General features: G+C 43.6%; 1 protein-coding gene across 1 annotated transcript in view; it reads left to right on the top strand.

Moving 5' to 3' along the window:
* LOC132830229 (multidrug and toxin extrusion protein 1-like) overlaps positions 1-27,868 on the top strand; it is a 35,424-nt gene extending 7,556 nt beyond the window's left edge. Inside the window, exons 4-17 of the mRNA XM_060847763.1 lie at positions 910-1,058; positions 2,581-2,623; positions 6,513-6,557; positions 8,922-9,019; positions 9,139-9,236; positions 9,857-9,970; positions 10,257-10,324; positions 11,625-11,733; positions 19,783-19,858; positions 19,955-20,024; positions 20,726-20,858; positions 21,397-21,491; positions 25,437-25,518; positions 27,630-27,868. Coding sequence (XP_060703746.1) covers positions 910-1,058; positions 2,581-2,623; positions 6,513-6,557; positions 8,922-9,019; positions 9,139-9,236; positions 9,857-9,970; positions 10,257-10,324; positions 11,625-11,733; positions 19,783-19,858; positions 19,955-20,024; positions 20,726-20,858; positions 21,397-21,491; positions 25,437-25,518; positions 27,630-27,868 — 1,419 coding nt within the window. The remainder of the gene's footprint in view (positions 1-909; positions 1,059-2,580; positions 2,624-6,512; positions 6,558-8,921; positions 9,020-9,138; positions 9,237-9,856; positions 9,971-10,256; positions 10,325-11,624; positions 11,734-19,782; positions 19,859-19,954; positions 20,025-20,725; positions 20,859-21,396; positions 21,492-25,436; positions 25,519-27,629) is intronic.
* The last annotated feature ends 23 nt before the right edge of the window (positions 27,869-27,891 follow it).

The following is a 27,891-nucleotide window of genomic DNA, read 5'->3' as shown; positions in this document are numbered from 1 at the left end:
TACATGTGACTCAGACCACACGAATGAGTGGCTTTGAGGAGAACTTGCAGGTAGTGATGTTCCCATGTATCTGCTGCCCTTGTCCTTCTAGTGGTCATCAATTTGGACGGTGGTGTCTGAGGATCTTTCATGAATTTGTACAATGCATCCTGTAGATAATACACACTGCTGCGACTGAGCATCAGTGGTGGATGCTTGTGCAAGTGAGAAAAAAGTATGAGCGCTCGTAAGTCAGATGTTTGCAACTCAGGAACGCCCATAGTAAATTCTTTGGAAGAAATTTAAGAGAACATAATAACCAGTGTTTGAAAAACTGAAAGGAATAGATATGGCTAGCACACAATCTTACTGGCTGTGGACACAGAATTAAGAGATGCTGAAGTGACAAGTTAAAATGATCAAGACTTGGCTGTCAAACACTTATTCCCAACCAAGAGAGTCTATCTGGACTGGTCTCACTTCAGCTGTTAATGTTTTGTTGATGAACAGTTAAGAAAGAATCTGGCAGCTGTTTAGACTGACGGTTATACGCCGAAGTCTAGGTAGAGGTATTTGAAAAGTATTGACAAAGAAGCAGTTGTTTGGAGTGTACACAATATGTTTCAGATTCATTGTGGTTTCAACAAACAACATTCCCGATGAAGAGCTCAAAACGTCAATTCTCCTGCTCCTCGGATGCTACCTGACTGGCTGTGCTTTTCTAGCACCACACTTTCTCACTCTGAGCGGATGTTAAGTTGTTTACATTAGTTCTAATCTGGCTTTGGTTGAGGGATAGAAGTATTTTAATAATCTTTTGATTTGCAATGTTGCTGCAGTTGTTATAGAAAAGTACTGTCTGTTTGATAGTGATGTAACAGTTAATATTGATCCAATTTACCTTTACAAATCCTTTATGTTTGCTTTCAGACCTATGGCAGTAAGAACCTGAAGCGAATTGGAGTGATTCTCCAAAGAGGGATTCTCATTCTCCTGATTGTCTGCTTCCCCTGCTGGGCTCTCTTCATTAACATTGAGCACATTTTATTGGCTTTCAAACAGTCTCCTGCAGTAGCCAAGTGAGAACCTTGTCCATTTCTCATTTGCAATTTTATTCCATCTTGCAGGTATCCTGATCAGCCACACAATTAAGGAACTTGCTCCCTTACATATATCAACGATGTGGTGGTGCTGGTGTTGGACTGGGGTGGACAAAGTCAGAAGTCACACGACACCAGTTTATAGTCCAACAGATTTATTTCAAATCAAAAGCTTTCAGAGGGCTATCTGTCCTTTGTCAGATAAAGAAACACTTCACCTGATAAAAGAGCAGTCCTCAGAAAGCTTGTGATTTCAAATAAACCTGTTGGACTATATTAATGGGATGTTGTAAATCATTTACAGTTTGCACTAATAGCTTCAATCAGGAGAGCGAAGCCATGGTAGCTAAATTAGCAGACAACACCAAGGTAGATAAGAAAGTGCGTGGTGAATAGGACGTGCGGAGATTGTGCATGGATATGGATAGGTTGAGCAAGGGGGCAAACATTTGGCATATTGTGATTAAATGTGAATTTGTACACTTTGGCAGGAAGAATTAAAATAAAGTTTATTGTTTAAAGGGAGAATTGCTGCAGATGTCCGAGTTGTAGAGGGATTAAGATGTCCTGATACATGAAACAGAAAAAGTTAGTATGCCGATACAGCACATAATCAGGAAGTCTAAGAGAATTCTTTCCTGCACTACAAGAGGAATTGAACCTAAAAGTACCGTTGTTATGTTTCAGTTATACTTGACATTGGTGAGACCACATCTCGTGCACTATGTATGTTTTAAGTCTTCTTATTTAAGGAGGGATGCAAATGTATTGGAGGTGGTTCAGAGGAGGTTTATTAAATTGTTACTTGGAAATTGGTTTGCCTTATGAGGAAATGTTGGACAGGTAGGGATTATTCCCACTAGAGTTCAGAAGAGTGAGGGGTTACTTGATGGAAACGCATACGACCCTAAAAGAACTTGACAAAGGGGCTGTGGAACGTATGTTTCCTCTTGTGGGTAAGTCCAGAACTAGAGGGCTCTGATTTAAAACTTGGAACACTCTGCCAGGACAGAGATGAGGAGAATTTGCTTCTCCCAAAGCATTGTGTGCCTTAATACCTCAGCTTCCGAGGCTGGGCCATTGAATATGTTTGAGATAAAAGTTGGAAGATTTTTGTTAAGTAGGGAGTCAATGGTAACTGGAAGTAAATGGGAATGTGGCATTCAAAACGCAGAGAGATCAGCCATGATCTTAATGAATGGCAGAGCAGGCTCTAGGGTGTGCTACTCCTATTTTGTATGTTCCTATTAGACTACAAAACAAATGTTAATTGCTTGCCTGGCCCAATGTTGTGCCATCAGTGTTGACTCAGGTCAATCTCCAAAGCAACAGTTTGTGTTTTGCCTAGCAGTCTGACTGTGACTCGACAATGTGGTAGATCTTACCTACAGCCTCATTGACTCATATGTGCTTCATACAGAGTTTGAATTTACCATTGGTGAAAGGTGGCGAAGCTCTATGTTTTGATTATGGTGAACAGTATCACTTATTTTTCTTGCAGGTTAACACAAAGCTATGTGACGATATTCATCCCTGGTCTTCCTGTAAGTAAATTATTATCGATAGCGAACACACATGCAGACAGATCAGTAGACAGCAAAAGTCATTCATTACCCAAAATGTAGACAGCCTGCAAAGTGGGTCCACCTGTGACTAACTGGATAGATCCATTAAACCAATCTGATCAGGTCAGTTTGACCAACCAGGGGAGGTCACAAATGGGAGGCATAATGACCGCTGGCCCTATTTGGGAGATGATGGCTGTCTGATATTGTGACTGGATTAGTCATCTACAGAGTCAGGTAACATTCCAAGGATCTGTATTCCAAATCCACCAGGGCAGATGGTGAAATTGGAGTTCAGTAAAAGAAAACTGCTGGATCCACAAGATCTCTTGTGGCACAGTGGTAGTATCCCTATCTCTGGAGTAGGAGGCCTAGGTTCATGTCTCATCTGCTCCACATGTGTTGTAATATTGATTAAACTATCTTTGACTGATAACCCATGGCTTGGTGCTGGAAGAAGTCTTAAACCAACCAAAGACTTGCTATAGAGCTCCAACACTACACCGAGATGCTGTACGTTTTATCCAGTGCCTTAAACCAATGCCATTACATTTACATTGAGAGGGTGATCTGGAGTATCTCAAGGTGGTGTGAGTTTGTGTATATCTTGAGGCTGCTTGCTTATAACTCTAAGTAAGGCTGTTCAATTTCGTAGATACCATAACACTCCTTAGTATCGAAGGTTCTCGAATACAGCTCACTAATGTCGTGCCTAACCCCTCTTGCTTCACATTCTCATCCTCAGCTGGTAACTTCTCTTACTTATTGCATCATTGTGATTTGCATAAATCCCATTCCACCACTGCCTTCTCCAACATGAACTGCTACATCCCCTGTAGGGAGAGCTCTTGGGTGCAGAACAAAGAACAAAGAAAATTACAACACAGGGACAGGTCCTTTGGCCCTCCAAGCCTGCACCAATCCAAATCCTCTATCTAAGCCTGTCACCTATTTTCTAAGGAGCTGTATTCCTCTGCTCCCTGCCCATCCATGTATCTGTCTAGATACATCTTAAATAATGCAATCACGCCAGACTCTATCACCTCTGCTGGCAACGCATTCCAGGCACCCACCACCCTCTGCATAAAGAACTTTCCACACATATCTCCCCTAAATTTTCCCCCTCACCTTGAATTCATGACCCCTAGTAATTGAGTCCCCCACTATAGGGAGGAAGCTTCTTGCTACACACCTTGTCGATATCTCTCATGCTTTTGTAAACCTCAATCAAGTCACCCCTCAAACTCCTTTTTAATGAAAATAATCCTGATCTACTCAATTTCTCTTCATAGCTAGCATCCTCCATACCAGGCAACATCCTGGTGAACGTCCTCTGCACCCTCTCCAAAGCATCCACATCCTTTTGATAACATGGCAACCAGAACTATATGCAGTATTCCAAATGTGGCCAAACCAAAGTCTTATACAACTGTAACACGACCTCCAATTCTTGTACTGAATACCACATCTGATGAAGGAAAGCATGCCCTATGCCTTCTTGACCACTCTACTGACCTGCATTGCCACCTTCAGGGAACACTCAGATCTCACCATGCATCAATCTTATCTAGGGCATTTCCATTTACCATATGGTGCAGTCTAGCATTTGATCTTCCAAAATGTATCACCTTGCACTTGCCCAGATTGAACTCCATCTGCCATTTCTCTGCCCAACTCTCCAATCTATCTATATTCTGCTGTATTCTCTGACAGTCCCCTTCACAATCTGTTACTCCAATCTTAATGTCATCTGCAAACTTGCTAATCTTCCGCCAGATTATTAATGCAGATCACAAACAACAGTGGTCCCAGTACGGATCCCTGCAGGACACCAACGATCACAGTTCTCCATTTTGAGAAACTCCCTTCCACTACTACTTTCAGGCTCCTGTTGCCCAACCAGTTCTCTATCCCTCTAGCTAGTACACTCTGGACCCCATGCAACTTCACTTTCTCCATCAGCCTACTATGGGGAATCTTATCAAATGCCTTACTAAAGTCCATGTATATGACATCTACAGCCCTTCCCTCATCAATCAATTTGTCACTTCATCAAAGAATTCCATTAAGTTGGTAAGACATTACCTTCCCTGCATGAAGCCATGTTGCCTATCACTGGTAAGTCCTTTTTTTTCCAAATGGGAATAAATCCTATCCCTCCATATATTCTTCAGCAGCTTCCCTGCCATTGACGTCAAGCTCACCAAGCTATCCTTGCTACCTTTCTTAAACAAGGGGACAACATTAGCAAATTCCCAGTCCTCCTGGACCTCACCCATGCTCAAGCATGCTGCAAAGACATCTGTTAAGGCGCCAGCTATTTCCTCTCTTGCCTCCCTCAGTAATCTGGGATAGATCCCATCTGGACCTGGGGACTTGTCCACTTTAATGCCTTTTAGAATACCCAACACTCCTCCCTCCTTATGCCAAATTGACCCAGAGTAATCAAACATCTACCCCCGAACCTCAACATCAGTCAGGTCTTCTCCTCAATGAATACTGACGCAAAGTACTCATTAAGAATCTCAACCATTTTCTCTGACTCCACGTATAACTTTGCTCTTTTGTCCTTGAGTGGGCCAACCCTTTCTTGGGTTACCCTTTTACTCCTTATATATGAATAAAAGGCTTTGGGATTTTCCTTAACCCTGTTTGCTAAAGATATTTCATGGCCCCTTTTAGCCCTTTTAATTCCTCATTTCAGATTGGTCCTATTTACCCGATATTCTTCCAAAGCTTCATCTGTTTTCAGTCACGTAGACCTTATGTATGCTTCGTTTTTCCTCTTAGCTAGTCTCACAATTTCACCTGTCATCCATGGTACTCTAATCTTGCCATTTCTATCCCTCATACTCCCAGGAACATGCAGTGGTAGTATCCCTACCTGTCAGCCAGGAGGCCCAGGTTCATGTCCCACAGCTCCAAAGGTGTGTCCGAACATCTCTGAACAGATTGATTAGGAAAATATCAGAACGAAATGAGTCACCACCTGATGGACATAGTCTGACAACGTGAAACCTTTGCCATAACAATCCAATCCCAACTCAACAGTAATGAATTATGCAAATGATATTGCAGCCAAAACAGTGAATTTCATTTGAAATAGTCAATACAGCAAAGATAACTTACACAAATGTCTCTACACTACTCCCAGTACATAGGTCCCACTGCAGTTTGAAATTCTCTAACCGCTGCCTTCTGTGTGTATATTTTTCTTTTCCCACTCACTTGAAGCCCCTTCCTTCAAAAAAAAATCTACTTTTAACTTGTTTTCAATGTTTGCAACACTTTGCCTATGAGGGTCTCATGTTTTGGTATGATCTTTCTGCATTCTGAGCTAATTCTTTAAATGTTTGTCACTGGTGACCCTACCATCAGGTATTTCAAATTAATTCCTAAATCTAACTTAGTTGACTTTCACCTCATGTGGTTTACTTTGTCTCAGTTTAAGCTTCATTTGAAGTTCAAGTTTCACAACATTGCATTCAAACTTGACATAAAGTTTCATCATATCATGATCACTCTTCCCTGAGGCTAATTATAGTAGAGTTGTTAATTTATCTGAAGCTCTGATAGTGTAGCAATCTCTCAGCTGCACTAAGTATGTCAGCTAGATTCTTGTGTTTGAGTTTCTAAAATGGGATTTGAAGCCCCAACCTGGTGACCAACAAGTAAAAGTGCTAACTAGCTCAGTAATGTGTATTTAGACTTTTCAGGTTCTGGGCTGCTATAGTTTGGACCATTGGGCATAATTCCAATGCAGTTCTGGTTCAAAACTTCAAAGGAAATATGAGTGTAAATTTCTTTACCATTTCAACAGTGATGGACACATTGTCCGCTCCTAACTATTTTCAATATTCTTTCTTAGGCAGCGTTTCTTTATACCTTAGAGGTCAAGTACCTTCAGAACCAGGTAAAATCAATAAATGTGAGACTATGGATGAGATTACTTTAATAAATAAGGGGTTGGTTAACTTGGATGGCTGGTTTGTAACACAGAGAGACACCAACTGTATGGGGTAAAAACAATGACTGCAGATGCTGAAAACCAGATTCTGGATCAGTGGTGCTGGAAGAGCACAGCAGTTCAGGCAGCATCCAGGGAGCAGCGAAATCGACGTTTCGGGCAAAAGCCCTTCATCAGGAATAAAGGGTTCAATTCTCACACTGGCTGAGGTCACCATGAAGCACTCTCCTTCTCAACCTCTTCCCTCGCCCGAGGTGTGATGGCCTTTAGGATAAACCAGTGCCAGACACCTCTGTCCAATGAGACAGCAGCCCCACGGTTTAGGAGGTCTATGGTGACTTCTCTAATAGATCACAATACAATATCATGAGGGAACCATTGGTTTTGATTTCCTGTTGACCAATTGCAATTCAGCAGTTGATTCAAATCATTTCATGAGCAAATTGGATAAAAGGTGACTAAACTTAAAAAGATTTCTGGGCCAGTGTGTAGCCTTTGCATCAAAGGGGAAGCTTCATTTAACGTGATCAACGTATCCGTCAGTACTTTTCAATTGAATTGGCTTATCTGCTTTTACCTTAAATGTGTCAGTACCAATCCCGTCAAATTTGTGGCTAAATGAATATTAATGGTTTCCCAGCCCAAAGGGATTGAATGGGAATATTACCGCTTCCTTTGCCTGCACAGTAATCATGGTGGAGTTGAATGTGAATCTGGAAACTGCTTAATTTTCATTCCACGGAAATAAAGGGTTAAAAATCAACTGGTTTCCATCTTGCTCTGCTTTGACAGATTGTCACTGAGACTATGAATATAAAATTACTACAGTGTATCTTTGTATTTTTTAAGTTAGCATATCAGTTTCCAGTTGATTCTTGGAAAAAATATCTCAGCATTAACATTTTGATGCTCAATTCTCCCATTGGCTGATGTCTGACCTTCTTTCAGTTTGTTCTCAGGACATGAGCAATAGTTAAAAAAAAACACATTCAATGCCCACACCGAGATGATGGTCAGCCTTTTCTTGCAGTCTGTGTGGTGCTTGTGCTTCCTTGATGGCTTTAGGGCGGAAATTCAAAGCTATTGACCCCTAGGACAATGAAGGACCAACTCTTCAGGATGGTGTGGGGCGAGAGGAAGGGTGCTCAGGATGGTCTTCCCATTATGTTGTTATCCTAGTGTTTGTTTTTATGGCAGAGGCATTGCTATAGCTGTTCTATCAAACAGAAGCTGGATGTGTATCTGCAATACATCCCACAGATGCTACGGATCCTATAGATGCATACATACAGCTGCTACCTTTACATGTTGCCAGTGCTAACGCAGGTAGAAGCCGAGTCTAGAGAAAGAAATAAAGCACTTATTCAATATACCACTAGATTCAAGATATTCAGACTCTGGAGAGGATTTGAGAGAATTGCTGACCCATTGTCCAATTTGCCTTGTCCTCATGGTGCTGACATGACCGGTGTGGTTAATTGGTGGTGGGCTCTAAGACTTATAGTTGCCAATAGCATGCACACATGCACCCATTAAGGTACAAACCCTCAAAGGAAGAATTCAGACATCCCCTTGTTGTTAGTTAGTTCTATTGTTGAAACTAACTTGGACAGTCTGAAATGGGGGATGTTGAAGGTCTTGCATATCAGCGACAAAGCAGCCTATTGACTGAAATCAGTGAATTAAAATCTCCTGCACTCTGGAAACCACAATGATAGGTAGAATAGCTCCCTGAAGCACTTACATTTGGTGATTCAACTGCAAATGTGGGCAATTTCACAGATTCCCTATAGTGTGAAAGGAGACCATTCAGCCCATCGAGTCCACACTCTGAAGAGCATCCCACCCAGACCTACCCCCCTACTCTATCCCTTCGACTCTGCATTTCTCATGGCTAATCCACCCAGCCTGCACACTACGTGCAATTTAGCGTAGCCAGTCCACCTGACCTGCACAAGTTTGGACCATGGGCAAGACCAGAGCACGCAGAGGAAACCCACACAGACGCAGGGAGATTGTACAAACTCTACAGTTGCCCGAAGGTGGAATTGGACTCGGGTTCGGGTGCTATAAGGCAGCAATGCTAACACTGTGCTGCCAATTTCTCCACACTTACAATCACAGATGTTCCAGCAATGGGTCTGATCTAGATGAGGCTGAAGTTATTCACTTGATTTTGGAGGAGGGAAAGGTATCACAAACAATGGGCATTGGGAGAACAATTGCAGTCTGTCTTCCCTCCATCTTGGCACCATGTTATTGGTGTACTGGTGAGCAATTCCATGAATAACTGTATCATTTTGTTCCTAGGGGATCATCCTGCCTCAGATTATCATTGGTTTCTTAACTAACATCTTCAATGCTGTCATCAATTACCTCTTGCTATTTGTGCTGATGCTAGGAGTGCCGTAAGTAGCGTAAACCTTTCGTTTCAAAGAGAATCTGTTCAATGAAAGTGTTGTGGAGCGATGATGTCAACATTATTTGAAACTGCCTTTATTTTTGCAAACGTCTTGCTGTTTTCCAGGGGCTCAGCAGCTGCAAATGTGGCTTCTCAGTACTGTCAAGTGCTTTTCCTATTTGTATACATTCGATGGAAAAAGTTGCATGAGAAGACTTGGGAAGGTAGGACTTGGGGGAAAATCACACTTTGGGCAATGGTATGAAATGGACAATATCCAATTGTCCACCAGATATGCACTTTGTCTGATTCCCCTTCCCAATGAAACCTATGAAGGGAAACATTGGACAGGGTATCTGATTCTCTCTCCTTGTAAAACTCTCACTTGCTTGAAGCTCCTTATTTATTGATCAGTTTCCTGATTTCTGTCTCTGGTTCTACCCTCCCTTTCCTGCTTCATGCTGTGTTACATTCCTATGGATGCTGCCTACTTCTTGCCAACCATGGACTACATTTCCTGTTTGAGTCTCGACAGGGAAAGTCAACAGGCTACAGACCATGGAGGAGATCACAGGCAAATCTGTCCCAACAGAACAGCGCTGCTATAATTTCCATAAAGCACTCCCTGTGAGTGCTGTTCCTCACATATTGTATAATCACCCCTAACAGTTACACATTTCATTGCTAAAGGACCCAGAGGAAAATCCTCAGGGTCAGTTTGAAAACAGTTGAGTTGGATGATACTCAAGTGCTTTATTTTTGGTCTGCCCTATCTTCCTTTCTGTTTATGTGCTTCTCAGGTGCTTTCTGTGCTGTGTTAGTAACTCCATTGTTGTATCTGTAGGATGGTCCACTGACTGCCTGCAGGAATGGGGTCCCTTTCTACGGCTGGCGGTTCCCAGCATGGTCATGATGTGTATCGAATGGTGGTCTTTTCATATTGGAACGTTCCTTGTAGGTAAATAAACTACCTCATTGCTAAAGAAAAAAATCATACCTTCCACTATATTAGAGGCCCAGTAATAAACTGGTAATATTACAGGATTAATAGCTCGGAGGGTGGAGGCAGAGACAATGATTGGAGGATAACTTGATGTTGGCGTTCACTCCCAAGACAAAACAAAAACACAAGAAATTGGTTTGCCTTCTGTTGAAATGTTTATTCCACATTTTTTCTTTGTGTCTGCAAATGTTAGTTTGCTTTAATAAAGCTGAATTTTCTATTTGTTCTTTCTTGCTTGCAGGGTTAATTAATGAAGTTCAACTTGGAGCCCAGTCTATTATTTTTCAAATTATCACAATAGCGTACAGGGTGAGGATGAAATTCTGTCAAAGTATATTACTTACATGCTTAACAGCGTTTTTAACTAAAGCAATAATTCAAAAAGGGAAGAAAAGTACAACTTGGCTAAGGTACCAAATTAAGGGTGAACTTTTTCCTTTATTACCTCCACCTGAATTAATTTGTTATCGATAACTGTATACCTGAAGAGTCACCAAGAGGTATGCAAAGGAGGCCATTCAGCCCGTTTTGTCTGCAGTGAGTCTAGCTCTTCAGCTCCCGCAATCTTCACTAATCAGATTGCTTCCCCCTCCATCATATTGTTTTATGTCCTTTTTCTAATACTTACACAATTCCATTTTAAATCAGGTTATGGCTTCTTTCTCTTTGTCAATAGCTCTTTATGTTATAGAACTCCATGTTCCAATAGCCGTCCCTGTGTTTCTTGTAACCCTAACTGCTTTGTCCTTCATGTCTGGATAAAGAGGTGGCACTGAAATAACCCTAGGGCTTTAACAGCATCTAACTGGCACCCATCTGGATCATTCATAGCATTTTCAACCAGTCATTGAGACACTAAAGTGAAAGAGCTTCCTAATACCTCACTTCACTCTTCAACAATAATAATATTTTTATAAAGTGTATTTCCCAATAGACCCCACAGGAGCAATATCCATCATTATTTGTTAAAGACAATTGACCAGGAGCTTTGTCAAAATGTGAGAGTTTTAAACAGTGTCTTGGAACATAGTTAGAAATCACACAACACCAGGTTATAGTCCAACAGGTTTAATTGGAAGCACTCTAGTTTCAGAGTGACGCTCCTTCATCAGGTGATAGTGGAGGGCTCCATCCTCACACACAGAATTTATAGCAAAAATTTACTAATTTTTATTTTTGCTATAAATTCTGTGTTAGGATTGAACCCTCCACTATCACCTGATGAAGGAGCATCACTCTGAAAACTAGAGTGCTTCCAATTAAACCTGTTGGACTATAACCTGGTGTTGTGTGATTTCTAACTTTGTACACCCCAGTCCAACACTGGCATCTCCAAATCTTGGAAGATGGAACAGCACAGGACAGTACAGGCCCTTTGGCTCACGATGTTGCGCCAAGCATTTATCTGAATATAAGATCAACTTAAAATGGTGATTCCCAAATTTTAGTCCATGGACAATTGGTAATGTATGACTGTCCTCCATTGATCCCTGCGCTAGTCCACAATACACATCACTGAAGCTAGTACATTGACAGAGCAGTTCCTTTCCGATTATGTTAGAGGGAAGAAAATAGTACACAATTAACTATTGCTGTTCTTGCTTTGCAGATCTCTGTAGGGTACAGCGTGTCTACAAGTATTCACGTGGGGAATGCACTGGGTGCCAGTAATCCACAACAGGCTGTAAACTATGCAAAAATCGCTTTATTATGCATCGGTGAGTCTCTGCAGTTTAAACTGATAAGGGATTCCATATGTTGGCTCACGTAACATATCCACAGGTGTTAAGGTTTTTATTAATTAACTAACTAACTGATTGTTTGATTGTGACTGACAGTGACTCGACTGACTGTGACTGACAGTGACTGGACTGACTGTGATTGATGGTGACCGGACTGACTGTGATTGATGGTGACTGGACTGACTGTGATTGATGATGACTGGACTGACTGTGACTGACAGTGACTGGACTGACTGTGACTGATGGTGACTGGATTGACTGTGATTGATGGTGACTGGACTGACTGTGATTGATGGTGACCGGACTGACTGTGATTGACGGTGACTGGACTGACTGCGATTGATGGTGACCGGACTGACTGGACTGACTGTGACTGATGGTGACTGGACTGACTGACTGACTGACAGCGACTGGACTGACTGTGATTGATGGTGACTGGACTGACTGTGATTGATGGTGACTGGACTGACTGTGACTGAAAATGATTGGACTGACTGTGACTGACAGTGACTGGACTGACTGTGATTGACGGTGACTGGACTGACTGTGATTGATGGTGACATAGCTGTGGAATGTTTCAGGGAACAGCTCTAGTACACATGCACCAAACAACCTCACCACCCTGTGGCCAACCACTTCAACTCTCCCTCCCACTCCCCCAAGGACATGCCAGTCCTGGGCCTCCTCCACCACCAAATCAAAGCCACCCGATGGCTCATCTTCTGCCTTGGGACCCTCCAACCACATGGAATCAACATTGATTTCACCAGTTACCTGATTTCCCCTTCCCCTACCTCATCCCAGATCCAACCCTCCTCTCGACCTGTCCTACCCCTGTCCATCATCCTTCCCACCCATCTGCTTCAACCTCCACTCCGACCTATCACCATTACCCTTCACCTTCATTTACCTATCGCCTTCCCAGAACCCTTCCCCCAGCCCCACAGCTCCCTTCATATTTATCTCTCAGTGCCCCCTTCTCCCCACCATTCCTGATGAAGGGCTTAAGCCTGAAACATCGACTCTCCTGCTCCTTAGATGCTGCCTGACCAGCTGTGCTTTTCCAGCACCACAATCTCTACTCTAATCTCCAGCATCTGCAGTCCTCACATTCTCTTGACTATGACTGACTGACTAAGTTGGAGACCTTCATTAACGAGAACATGACAGGTCATCTCGCTGTCTTAAATAGAAAGTACGAAGCTGACATCTGTGCAGTGTAACTACAGAACTCACTAAATTGTGAATAATCAAATAACGTAATCCTCGCAATCGATTAAATGCTCTCACCTTTTACATCCACCCAGAGGGTCTAGCTCCTGTCTGAGATACAGGTTTCCGGGTGTTAGCATCTTCCATTACCTTCTGAATTGGTCCTTCTTTGTTTATGAGCCAAGACAGTAATTGGTGAGAGCTATTTGATTGCAGGATTTATCATAGCTGAGCCCAATTCTGTCCTAGCCTCATGTCTACACACTAGACATTTCCATGAAGCATTTCAAAACAGTCTACTAGTTCTAGGATTGCAATATCACAGTCGACATTGCATTTCGTTCTCTTAGTTTCCCTGGGAAAGTGTTGGGACTGCCACAATGATGTTCAACAGGACACCCAGGATTCTGACCCAGTGACTATGACAAAGTTCAAGCCAGGATAGTGTGAGAGTTGGATGGCCATTTGCTGGTGATGGTGTCCCTGTCTGTGGCAGCAGCAGCAGGAGGTGGAGACACTGCTGAGTAACACTAGCAGCTTGTTATATTGCCCAGATTCTACATATTGCCGTCACAATGTAGAAACAGCGAAAATGGTGAGAGTTGAGTCTGACACCAGGGGAACAACCAAGTATTAGAAGGTGTTGTTGTGGCTATACCTGGGGACTGGTAGGTGTTCTATCACACCCTTGATTTGAGCAGATAATGGAGAGGCTTTAATAACCAGATAGCCCACTCACTGCTGTGTTCTTCGAACCAAGGTTTTAACATAGTTTCTGTAATTGTGTGTCTGGGTAATGGCAAACTTCCAGGAACCATTCAGCAATGGTCTTGCCACCAAAGGTCACAGGGACCTGGCTGGAAGTCCTATCCTTGAGATAGTGATTAACCTGGCACTTCTGTGGTGTAAACATTACCTGTCATTTACCAGGCCAAGGCTGGCTGTTATCCAGATCCTTGTGTAGGCTGCTTCATTATTGGAGACTTATTAATGGAATTGCAAACTGAATAAAACCATCATCGGAGACCTCTCCTACTGACTGTGTAATGGAGCAGTAGGAAATGACTGGACTAAGATCTCGATGGAAAGCTGAGGATAAATGAAATCCCGGATATATTCCACTCCCTCTCACTCTGCCTCACATCGGGACACTGAGACCAATTGGATAGTTTCTACCACCCCACACAATCCCCACTCCCAGCCAATCCCTAGCCCAGATCAACTCATTCATACCAAACTCTGACTGAAGCTGTGTCATTCCCTGTAGATGCTGTGATGGATCCTTAAAATGATGTTATAATCTCAATTCTCTCTATGTTTGCATGTTTGAATTTTGAGTTTGTGATATATTCATTTCCCTGTGCAAATGAAGGAGTATAATGATCAACTTATCAGTATTTCTGTCGTCATGGTGATTTCTTTTAAAGCAACTGGATAGAAATATATTTTTCAGAACTAATGAACTTTACTGTACATTAAGAGCTGAAAATGTGTTGCTGGAAAAGCGCAGCAGGTCAGGCAGCATCCAAGGAGCAGGAGAATCGACGTTTCGGGCATGACCCCTTCTTCAGGAATGAGGAAAGTGTGCCCAGCAGGCTAAGATAAAAGGTAGGGAGGAGGGACTTGAGGGAGGGGCGATGGAAATGCAATAGGTGGAAGGAGATTAAGGTGAGGGTGATAGGCCAGAGTGGGGGTGGGGGGGCGGAGAGGTCAGGAAGAAGATTGCAGGTTAGGAAGGTGGTGCTGAGTTCGAGGGTTGGGACTGAGACAAGGTGGGGGGAGGGGAAATGAGGAAACTGGAGAAATCGGAGTTCATCCCTTGTGGTTGGAGGGTTCCTAGGCGGAAGATCTAGAGTCATAGAGATGTACAGCATGGAAACAGACCCTTCAGTCCAACCCATCCATGCCGACCAGATATCCCAACCCAATCTAGTCCCACCTGCCAGCACTCAGCCCATATCCCTCCAAACCCTTCCTATTCATATACCCATCCAGATGCCTCTTAAATGTTGCAAGTGTACCAGCCTCCACCACTTCCTCTGGCAGCTCATTCCATACACTTACCACTCTCTGTGTGAAAAAGTTGCCCCGTAGGTATCTTCTATATCTTTCCCCTCTCACCCTAAACCTATGCCCTCTAGTTCTGGACATCCCGATCCCAGGGAAAAGGCTTTGCCTATTTATCCTATCCATGCCCCTCATAATTTTGTAGACCTCTATAAGGTCACCCCTCAGCCTCCGACACTCCAGAGAAAACAGCCCCAGCCTGTTCAGCCTCTCCCTATAGCACAAATCCTCCAACTCTGGCAAAATCCTTGTAAATCTTTTCTGAACCCTTTCACGTTTCACAACATCTTTCCGATAGGAAGATCACGCAATATTCCACAATGAGGCACTCTTCCTCCAGCCGCCGTGTTGCTATGGTCTGGCGATGGAAGAGTCCAAGGACCTGCATGTCCTTGGTGGAGTGGGAGGGGGAGTTGAAGTGTTGAGCCACGGGGTGGTTGGGTTGGTTGGTCCGGGTGTCCCAGAGGTGTTCTCTGAAACGCTCCGCAAGTAGGCGGCCTGTCTCCCCAATATAGAGGAGGCCACATCGGGTGCAGCGGATGCAGTAAATGATGTGTGTGGAGGTGCAGGTGAATTTTTGATGGATATGGAAGGATTCCTTGGGGCCTTGGAGGGAAGTGAGGGGGAGGTGTGGGCACAAGTTTTGCATCTCTTGTAGTTGCAGGGGAAGGTGCCGGGAGTGGAGGTTGGGTTGGTGGGGGGTGTGGACCTGACGAGGGAGTCACAGAGGGAGTGGTCTTTTCAGAACGCTGATAGGGGAGGGGAGGGAAATATATCTCTGGTGGTTGGGTCCGTTTGGAGGTGGCGGAAATGACGGCGGATGATACGCTATATATGGAGGTTGGTGGGGTGGTAGGTGAGAACCAGTGGGGTTCTGTCCTGGTGGCGATTGGAGGGGCGGGGCTCAAGGGCGGAGGAGCAGGAAGTGGAGTAGATGCGTTGGAGAGCATTGTCGACCACATCTGGGGGGAAATTGCCATCTTTGAAGAAGGAGGCCATCTAGGTTGTTCGGTATTGGAACTGGTCCTCCTGGGAGCAGATGCGGTGGAGACGAAGGAATTGGGAATATGGGGTAGCATTTTTACAGGGGGCAGGGTGGGAGGAGGTGTAGTCTAGGTAGCTGTAGGAGTCGGTCGGTTTATAATAAATGTCCGTGTTGATTTGGTTGCCCGAGATAGAAATGGAGAGGTCTAGGAAGGGGAGGGAGGAGTCTGAGATGGTCCAGACAAATTTGAGGTCAGGGTGGAAGGTGTTAGTAAAGTGGATTAACTGTTCAACCTCCTCGTGGGAGCACGAGGCAGCGCCGATACAGTCAACGATGTAGCGGAGGAAAAGGTGGGGGGTGGTGCCAGTGTAGCTGCTGAAGATGGACTGTTCCACATATCCTACGAAGTGGCAGGCATAGCTGGGGCCCATATGGGTGCCCATGGCTATTCCTTTGGTTTGGAGGAAGTGGGAAGATTGGAGACCGCAATTTCCCCCCAGACGTGATCGACGATGCCCTCCACCGCATCTCCTCCATTTCCTGCTCCTCCGCCCTTGAGCCCCGCCCCTCCAATCGCCACCAGGACAGAACCACACTGGTTCTCACCTACCATCCCCCCATCTCCATATACATTGTATCATCCGTCGTCATTTCCGCCACCTTCAAAAGGACCCCACCACCAGGGATATATTTCCCTCCCCACCCCTATCAGCGTTCCGGAGAGACCACTCCCTCTGTGACTCCCTCGTCAGGTCCACACCCCCCACCAGCCAACCTCCACTCCCGGCACCTTCTCCTGCAACCGCAAGAAATGTAAAACTTGCGCCCACACCTCCCCCCATACTTCCCTCCAAGGCCCCAAGGGATCCTTCCATATCCACCACAAATTCACCTGTACCTCCACACGCACCATTTACTGCATCTGTTGCACCCGATGTGGCCTCCTCTATATTGGGGAGACAGGCTGCCTATTTGCAGAACGTTTCAGAGAACACCTCTGGGACACCCGCACCAACCAACCCAACCACCCCGTGGCTCAACACTTTAACTCCCCCTCCCACTCCACCAAGGACATGCAGGTCTTCGGACTCTTCCATCGCCAGACCATAGCAACACGACAGCTGGTGGAAGAGCGCCTCATCTTCTGCCTAAGAACCGTCCAACCACAAGGGATGAACTCAGATTTCTCCAGTTTCCTCATTTCCCCTCCCACCACCTTGTCTCAGTTCCAACCCTTCCTAACCTGCAATCTTCTTCCTGACCTCTCCGCCCCACCCCCACTCTGGCCTATCACCCTCACCTTAACCTCCTTCCACCTATCGCATTTCCAACGCCCCTCCCCCAAGTACCTCCTCCCTACCTTTTATCTTAGCCTGCTTGGCACACTTTCCTCTTTCCTGAAGAAGGGCTCATGCCCGAAACCTCGATTCTCCTGCTCCTTGGATGCTGCCTGACCTGCTGCGCTTTTCCAGCAACACATTTTCAGCTCTGATCTCCAGCATCTGCAATCCTCACTTTCTCCTTGTACATTAAGAGGGTTTACATCTGACAAGATAAACAATGGTGCATCGTGATTCCTGTTAGAAACTTTTGGTCTTACATTTTTTTAAGCTTGGGGAAACAGTTTAAAAGTAAAGTTGTTTTTTCTCTTAATTTCTGGTTAAGGCTGTTCTGCAGCAGCCCTTGGGTGAATATGACTGTTTAAATCAATGGAAGAGAGGAGGTAGTAAAAATAACTTAGAACAAGGAATATAAAATAGGTTCAGACCAGAAGCTTTTGAATAAACCCTGAAGAGGTTATTTGAAGCTGAGAAAGGTTAATCTCAGTTATATGCGAGCTGCAGGGAAGGAGTATCTGCTTTTCTAGACTGGGAATTGAAGTCGCAGCTCAAGGAGATTTTCTTTCTCCAGAGCAGCTGCTCTTAAAGCTGTCTTGGACATTCCTTTGAAAACACTGTTACGATTCCAACTCATGTTGTTGCTGGAAAAGTCAGATCCCAGACTGAGATCCAGCTTGATAAATCATATTTTATTTTGCTTTAGTTTTAACCAGGGGGTAACCCTGGTTAACTTGAAATACAATAACTCAAAGTGGCAGATTTCGTTTCAAAAGTAAGGCTAACGTTTATTAAACAAAAGAAATGAAAATGAAACACAATAAACTCATTTATATGCATACAACACTAATTCAAAGAGGTTTAAACAAAGTTAAAGTATAATTCATTCCTTTACAAGTTCTAAAACAACCCGAAAATTAAAGTAAATCCCTTATACAGGACACAACAATTCTTGTACAGTACTCATGTCAAAACCTCTTTCTCTAACATCTCAATTAGTTTAAGGTAGCTCCTAGACTGGAGTGTGTGTGTGTGTGTGTGTGTGTTGCAGAACTGCCTAAAACAAATTGAAAAAAAGAATTCTCTCTAAGCTATGGGTATATTCCTTAAGCTTAAAATAAACCTCCAGAAATTTCTAACACAAACCTTGAGTATAATTGTGCACCTTACTGGGTCACAAAATCCTAAAATAAACATAAACCCTTTTGGCTGCCAAGATAGACCTCACAAAGAAACTGTGATATCTATATAAGTACTTTCAAGTTAAGTGTGTCAGCTCTCTTTACAAATTTTAAGACAAGTTGAGGAACAGTATCAGTTAGAACCCTCACTGATTTTTGAAATATTTATTTTTATTCTTTTATCAATTTTGGTTTGGAACTGTCAATTGGGAATTGTGAGCGAAGGATGACCTTTGAACTTTGTGAAACAACTTGTGGTAAAAGGGAAAAGACAGACCAAACAAGTTTCTGTTTGTTTGTGAGGCCAGGCCTGAAGGTTAATTGCAGACTGATAGTTGATCAAAAGGATTCTCCTATCTCCAACCCTGACACAGAAATTCCCTTTCCTTCCATCCTCACAGTTCCCTTTTCCTGCCTGTATTCCTTCACCTTTCAAACCTGTTCCATCTTCATTCTTTGTCAGTCCCAATGAATTGTCACCAATCTGAAACATTGGTTTTCTTTCTCCCTCCACAGTTGCTGCCTGGTTTGCTTTGCTTTCCTGACATTTTGGTTTTTAATTAATATTTTATGTAGTGATTGGAACCAGGTGGAACTCATTGACTATGAGATCCTTGATTGGATTGTTAACCTGAGCCAATCAGGGAGCCCTGTACAAACAGGAGCTTCCTGATCTCCTCAGTTCGGGGACTGTCTCTGAGCTGATTGGCCACAGCCAGTGTACTGTGCATGTGTAAATAAAGGGTGACTTGGTGACAGGATACCTGTACACAGAATGCTCAATGCCTGATCCTTGCCAAGTTAGCTGGTCTCAGATTGGGTTTTGTTGAAACTCAACAACCTGGATTAATGAGGGCTGGGGAGGGGAGATCAGTCACTGTTACTGTTCCAGGGTGTGAGGTTGACAAGGGGAATGAGAGCAAATCAAACTACATTACCTCCTACTGCAGTCAAATTGTTGAAGGACGAAGGTTGAACATAAAGCTTGAGGTACAATAGTCTACCTTATGAGGTCGCAAAACCTTAGAACAAATAAAAACCCATTAGAGCAAGTTCAGGAGAGGAATGGGCAGTGTAAGGTATCCACCAAATGCAGATAGAGAGGTTACACCAGGAAAAGTAGAGGGTAGATGGAGAGGTTCAAAATGAGAAAAAGGAAAAAATGGTGACTGGCAAATTTCTTCTAAAACATTATCGGGAGTTTTGAATAGATTTTGCTAACGAGACTTCTTTTTCCCCACAGTGTGTATCTCCTTGATAAATTCAATGATAATTGGAGCAATAAGGACAGTGGTGGGTCGTGTCTTCACCAGTGACAAGTCAGTAAAAAACAAACCTTCAAACCTAAACATTCATCAACACATATTCACCAAATAGTGTGAATGCTCTTTGCCATCCCTCTTTTCATTTTCCAGAGAAATTGTTCAGCTGGTTGCAGAAGTGATTCCACTATCTGCCACTTTTCATCTGTTTGATTCTATATCGGTGAGTATTTCAGGGTCTCAATGGTATAACCAAAGAGGGAAGTGGTGTGAATTGATTGGGGTTTTTCAGATTACCGACATATTGAATCGGGTATGTTTATGGAAGACTTTCCTCTGGGCGGGACCAAAACTCAGAGCCATAAATAGAAGATGGTCACCAATAACTCCAATAGAGGATTCAGGAGAAATCACTTCAGCTGGAGGGCTGGTAACAATGTGGAACCTACTACCACATGGCGCTGTTGAGTTGAACAATTTCTCCTTAATTTAGAGGGAAAATAAGGAGACTAGGGAGAAAACTCTCCGCTGGCTGGAGTCATACCTACCACAAAGGAAACACAGATGCTTCCCTCCTATAGAAACCACAGCACAGTCTACATAATCACTGTGATTAGATTAGATTACTTACAGTGTGGAAACAGGCCCTTTGGCCCAACAAGTCCACACCGACACAGACCCATGCTCATACATTAACCCCTTCACCTAACACTACGGGCAATTTAGCATAGCCAATTCACCTAACCTGCACATTTTTGGATAGTGGGAGGAAACCGGAGCACCCAGAGGAAACCCACGCAGACACAGGGAGAATGTGCAAGTCAGTCGCTTGAGGTGGGAATTGAACCCAGGTCTCTGGCACTGTGAGACAGCAGTGCTAACCACTGTGCCACCGTGATTATGTTCTGTGTGTCTATTTTGCAGGGTGTATGTGGTGGAGTGTTAAGAGGAGCTGGGAAGCAAAAACTAGGAGCTATCGGCAATCTACTTGGCTACTATCTAATTGGGTTTCCCATTGGAGTCTCTCTGATGTTTGCTGGAAAACTTGGTGTGCTTGGTATGAATTTTATTTTATTTTCCCCTTTTTTCTTTACCAGAAATGATCATATTCTGCCCACTCTCGGTAAAGTACTGAGGATATCATTCCATTTTGGGATCACTGGAAGGACAATGACATTGTGATTGTTCCCCCATTGGGGTGCAATGTGAGACTAACCAGCCCTGTGTAGTTTCTGAGATCAATGTCACTCTGTGCCACTAGCTAGGGTACCATCCCCCCATGGCTAGTTCCATGTGACCACTGACATTGGAATACTGACCAGAGGTGAGCATCAAGCTGCGCTGAGACAAGGGCCTGGCCTAAATTCCACACATGGAAAATTCCAACATGGTGGATTGTGATTAGGAGTGGGATCCATGGGCTGGACCCCTCATGGCACAGATCCCATAGTGCTGAGGCTAAAGGTGGTCAAATAGAGCCATGAAGGCTGACACCAGTCATCCGATAAAGATGAAGGGATTCATAAATATGAGTGGAAGGAACACTTACCAGTCAGTGCTGTCCCCATACTCACTGCACCTTTGATATCTTGCAGGTCTCTGGTGTGGAATGCTCATTTGTGTGCTTGTACAGTTAGTTTTCTTTCTGACACTGATTTACAGAATCAACTGGAATAAAGCATCTGATGAGGTAAGAAAATAGAGATGATTAACTGCAGCAATTGTTTTACTTCTCTCCCTACCCCTTTGTCTCTTCGTGTTGTGTTCTGTAGCTTCTTGGCAAAACAGTCAGTGCATCTTCCACGTATCTCCAATTGTCATTCTTCATCTGGCCAGCAGGGGTTACTATCCCTCCAAATGGAAAAGTGTAAACTTTTTTTTTACTGATTACTCCTTTTAAACCTCAAGAATCCGTACCATGTGCAGAATAGCATAACAGTCCAAACTGGAGTAACTGCCCGAAATGTTCTCCTGTTCCTGGGATGCTGCCTGACCTGCTGTGCTTTTCCAGCAACACATTTTCAGCACATAACTGTTCTTGCCAGTCAGAGGTACCTACATACTATAAATTGCATTCATGAATTTGATTTAATTTGTTCACTAATGGGATACGGATGGTCCTGGCTGGCCAACATTTATTGCTTGCCATGAGTTGCCTTTGAACTGAGTGGCTTGCTAGGCCATCTCTGAGGGAAGTTGAAAATGTGTTGCTGGTTAAAGCACAGCAGGTCAGGCAGCATCCAAGGAATAGGAAATTCGACGTTTCGGGCATGCTTATGCCCGAAACGTCGAATTTCCTATTCCTTGGATGCTGCCTGACCTGCTGTGCTTTAACCAGCAACACATTTTCAACTGTGATCTCCAGCATCTGCAGACCTCACTTTTTACATCTCTGAGGGAAGCTTGCTGTGTTCTTCCAGCCTCCTGATTGGCCATCTCTGGGGGACATTGCTTTGTGTCTGGAGTCACATTTTGGCCAGACCAGGTACAAAGAACAAAGAAAATCTAAAGCTCAGGAACAGGCCCTTCGGCCCTCCAAGCCTGAGCCGATCCAAATCCACTGTCTAAACCTGTCGCCCAATTCCTAAGCATCTGTACCCCTCTGCTCCCCACCTACTCATGCATCTGTCCAGATGCATCTTAAATGAATCTACCGTACCTGCCTCTACCACCTCTGCTGGCAACACATTCCAAACGCCCACCACCCTCTGAGTGAAGTACTTGCCGCATGTATCCCCCTTAAACTTTCCACCTCTCACCTTGAAAGCATGACCTCTGGTTATTGAATCCTTCACCCTGGGAAAAAGCTGGTCTCTATCCACCCTGTCTATACCCTTCATGATTTTGTAAACCTCAATCAGGTCCCCCCTCAATCTCCTTTTTTCTTGTGAAAATAAACCTAACCTACTCAACCTCTCTTCATAGCTAGCACCTTCCATACCAGGTATCATCTTCATAAACTTTCTCTGCATCCTCTCCAAACTGTCCACATCCATTTGGTAATGTGGCGACCAGAACTATACACGATTTGGAGGTGCCGGTGTTGGACTGGGGTGTACAAAGTTAAAGTTCACACAACTCCAGGTTATAGTCCAATAGGTTTATTTGGAAGCACACTAGTTTTCACAGCGACACTCCTGGATCCTTCATCATGGCTCCTTCTTCAGTCTTCCACTATCACCTGATGAAGGAGCGTCGCTCCGAAAGCTAGTGTGCTTCCAATTAAACCTATTGGACTATAACCTGGTGTTGTGTGATTTAGAACTATACACAGTATTCTAAATGTGGCTGAACCAATGTCTTGTACAATATTAACATGACTTGCCAGCTCTTATACTCAATACCCCGTCCAATGAAGGCAAGCATACTATATGCCTTGTTGACCAATCTTAGCAGGACTTATACACTTAATGGTAAGGTCCTAGGGAGTGTTGCTGAACAAAGAGACCTTGGAGTGCAGGTTCAGAGCTCCTTGAAAGTGGAGTCGCAGGTAGATAGGATAATGAAGAAGGCTATCATTGTATAATTCGTTCCAGAATTAGACTTGCCTGAATGCATCACCTCACATTTGTCTGGATTTAAATCCATCTGTCACTTTTCCGCCCAACTCTGACAGTCCCTTTTGCTTTCTGCGCCTCCACCAATCTTTGTGTCATCTGCAAACTTGCTGATCATACCAACAGTGCCCTCTTCCAGATCATTTATGTATATTACAAACAACAGGGGCCCCAACACTGACCCCTGTGGATCACCACTGGTCACCTTCCTCCATTTCGAGAAACTCCCTTCAACTACTACTCTCTGTCTCCTGTTGCTCAACCAGTTCTTTATCCACCTAGCTAGAACACGCTGCACACCATGTGACTTCTCGTTCTCCACGAGTCTACAATGGTGAACCTTATCAAACGCCTTACTAAAGTCCACGTATATGACATCAACAGCCCTTCCTTCATCTATCAACTTGGTTACTTCCTCAAAGAACTCTATTAAGTCGGTACGGCATGATCTCCCCTGCACAAAACAATGTTGCCTATTACTGATAAGCCCATTCTTTTCTAAATATAAATAGATCCTATCCCTCAGTACCCTCTCCAGCAACTTTCCCACGGACATCAGGCTCACTGGTCTGTAGTTACCTGGAATATCCCTACTACCCTTCTTGTACAGGGGGACAACAGGAGCAACTTTCCAGTCCTCCGGCAGTTCACCTGTATTTAAGGATGTCACAAAGATATGTGTCAGGGCCCGAACTATTTCCTCTCTTGCCTCCCTCAGCAATCTGGGATAGATCCCATCCGGTCCTGGGGATTTGTCCACCTTAATAACCTCTAGCATACTCAACACATCTTCCCTACTAATGCCAACGTGATCCAGACTAATCAAACTTCTATCTCTAATCTCAACATTGATCATGTTTCTCTCCTCAGTGAACACTGATGCAAAGTAATCATTCAGAATGTCACCCATTCTCTCAGGTTCAACACACAGCCTTCCATCATTATCCTTTAGTGGACCAAGCTTCTCTCTAGTTATCCACTTGGTTCTTATATAAAAATAAAATGCTTTCGGATTCCCCTTAATCTGCTCGCTAAAGCTATTTCATGATCCCTTTTAGCCCGCTTGATTCCTTGTTTAAGACTTGTCCTACTCTTCTGATATTCCTCTAGGGCCCATTCTGTTCTTAGCTGCCGGGACCTTACGTACGCTTCCGTTTTCCTCTTGGCTAGTCATACAATTTCTCCTGTCATCCACAGTTCACGAATCTTGCCCTTCCTATCCAGGTAAGGATGGCAAATTTCCTTCCCTGAAGGGCATTAATGAACCACATCAGTCTTTCCCAAATTGTCAATAATTTTACAGTCATCAGCAAATTCTTAATTCTAATTTTGTTTTTAACATTGAGTTCAAATTCCACCAATTGCTATGCTGGGATTTGAACCCAGGTCCCCAGAATATTAGTAGGGTTTCCTGGATGAACAGGCATGCAAGAGTATCATTGGGCCTTTATCTCCTCTCGAGTTCTTTTACAAGCATCATTAGTCACTAGTTTTAAAATCCTGAAAACTATAATAAGTTGTAACTGGGTTTACATCAATGTACAAGAACCAGAATTAATGAAAAGCTCACTTTATTTTTGTGGAATATCAAAAGTTTCCAAAATGATAAAGCAAATTTCACACATTTTTATAATTATTTTCTTTTTCTAAACGTCAGTTTATCTTTAGTTTATTATAATACATTTATACATGTATTTCCCAGTGAATGATTTGATGTGTTTTCAGTTCCCGATTCACTGAGCGTCAATTCATCAGTTTAATGTGTTCTCTACTGGCTGGATGACATCAATTCTGTTGCACTCCAAGCCATTTTCTTGACTCCAGTCCAGACTGAGAGACTTTCCTGCCACAGTGCTGGCCAGATTCCTAGTTTGATAGATCTCCTCAGGCAGAGCTCTTTGAGGTTAGTGGTAAGTACCTTTGCTTTGCTGCTGAGCACGAAACTCCAGCTCACCAGGTCACCGGGCTCTCCCCTGAGCCAACTCTTGAAATGCCAGGTCTCTGGAGTGTCCTATTAATGATCAGTTAATTTCCAACCTATCCATCTGTTGTCATGTTGTTGTGTGCTTTGTTGAAAGGCTCTGGTTAATGCAGGTGTGGTGCAAGATGGGGATGCCTCAAACAGTGCCTCTGGTGGTCAAGTGCGGGATATCTCAACAGGTAAACAGGAACGTTGTGCTGTCTTTAAAACACTGCTTAATAGCAAATATAACTACACGCTAAGCTTTCATAGTGTATGTTCATCAAATTATGCAAAGTGACAATTTATTACAGAACTTTACCTGCAGGAAGCCATTCAGCCCATTGTGTCTATGCTAGCTCTTCAACCAGCATTATTACTGAGTGCCATTATCCTGCCTTTTCCCTGTTCCCTGATGCATTGATTTAATTCAAATGATCAGCCAATGCTGTCTTCTGTGCTCCATTTGAAATTGTTGCTATCACACTTCCAGGCAGTGCATTGCAAACCTGAACAACTTGTGTACAACAGCTTTTTTTCATTTGCTGCATTTACAAATCACTTTAAATTGGTACTCTCTCCTTCTCAATCCTTTCACAAGCAGGAACAATTACTCCCTACCTGCTCCATCCAAATCTCTCGTCTCTCACCAAAGCTTCTTTCCGATCTCCTTTCAGTGTTCTTCTTTCTGAGAACAGTACCTAACTCTCTCATCTATCTTCGTAACTGGAGGGGAGTATCCCTGGAACAATTCTAGCCCATCTACCAAACTGAATGGTGTTGACGAAATTCCCACTGCCGCAGATGCTGTAATTCAGCAACCGATTCTGATTCACTCCCTGAATCCCTCATGGAGGTCAACCAGGAGACAGTAACTTTCAAACCACATGGCTAAAGTTATATAGTCCCCAGGAAACTGAAAGTAGATGCAGTATACAAGGAAGTGAAAGGCTATTGAAGGGACTGCTGTATGCTATTTATTTAATTAGATTTTAATTTGATTCAATTGATTCATTTGATTCAAAGGAGCGAATACATTTCCACCTTTTTAAAAACTGTTTGACTTCCTTCTTACTCTTGACAGGAGGAGATGTTCTCAAGCTAGATGTCCTCAAGCTAGCATCATCCAACTATTAATCCCAAGAGCCAGCTAATGTTCTGGGACCAAGGTGGATGGTGGAATTTGAATTCAGTAAATATTTGGAATTAAGAATCTAATGATGACCATTAAGCCATTGTTGAAAAACCCATCGGGTTTACAAATGTCCTTCAGGGAAGGGGCCTGCAGTCCTTATCTGGTCTGGCCTACATGTGACTCCAGACCCACCACAATGTGGTTCACTCTTACATACATCTGTAAGGAATTAGGGTCAGACAATAAATATTGGTCTGGCCAGTGATGTCTGTATCCGTTGAATGAATAAAAATCATTCAGTCAATGTATTGATGACAGTGCTCAAACGTATGATCAATCAGTTGCTCAAACTGACCTGTCATGTTTGATAGTTAATGATTTGGTTGCTGAACCTTTGCCAGGTTTTGGTCAGCTTGCTGACTGAGTGACCGCATGGTTTCATGTTAACGGCTCTGACAATGCCCAGTACTTGTCTAACTCAATGGTGACACAGTGGCTCAGTGGTTAGCACAGCGCCAGAGACCTGGGTTCGATTCCAGCCTTGGGTGACTGTCTGTGTGGAGTTCCCACATTCTGTGTGTGGGTTTCCTCCCACAGTCCAAAGACACGTGGTTTAGTTGGACTAACTATGATAAATTGCCCTGTAGTATGCAGGGATAGGATGGAATGCTATTTGGAGGGTTGGTGCAGACTCAATGGGCTGAATGGCCTTTCCTTATACTGTTGGGATTCTATGAATTCTTGTGGAGGATTATCAGCTGCAAGGAGAAATTGAAACAGATCATAAAGATGTGGAAACATATTTGCTTCTCAGAAACAAAATGAACCTAATTATCATGTAACAATCCTTTAAACGGATAGGGGCAATGCATAAATACATCAGGGCATGTTAGTCTACTACTTGGTGGTGAGTTGTGACACCTCCTTAAGCCCAGGAGGATGGTACAACAAACCTTTAATAGACAATGAATACAGGGCATCTGTGTTGAATTAATCCAAACCTGAATCCAGAGGTTACATTGACCACTGTATTTCTGACAGCATTGGTCTCCTGTACAAAGACCCAGTGGGTGACTGGGAGTCATGGAGAAGATCATTGGCTGATCACCAGCCCACCTAAAAACAATCAGGTGTCACCATGTACTCACAATGTTTCAATGTGACTTTCCTTTACAGATGTGGACACAGGAAACAGAGCAGTGAATCCGATTCCTGATGTTTGTCAATCGGAACCACAGGTAAAGGAGCACCAGGTGACAGATGAGGCTTCCATTGTGGACACTGGAGTTACTGTAGCCGGAGAAATCCTGTCCACAAAACAACTGATCATTCGCCGTGGGCTAGTCTTCCTCTCAGGACCCCTGATCCTGGGCATTGGACTGGTCATACACTTCACTCTCTCAAAGGACATGTAGACCCCAAGGGACCACCCCAGGTA

This window comes from Hemiscyllium ocellatum, chromosome 31 (genome assembly GCF_020745735.1).
Source record: "Hemiscyllium ocellatum isolate sHemOce1 chromosome 31, sHemOce1.pat.X.cur, whole genome shotgun sequence".
NCBI classification, from domain to species: domain Eukaryota; kingdom Metazoa; phylum Chordata; class Chondrichthyes; order Orectolobiformes; family Hemiscylliidae; genus Hemiscyllium; species Hemiscyllium ocellatum.
Note: the sequence above shows the minus strand (reverse complement) of the source record. Positions and strands in the feature narration are given on the sequence as shown.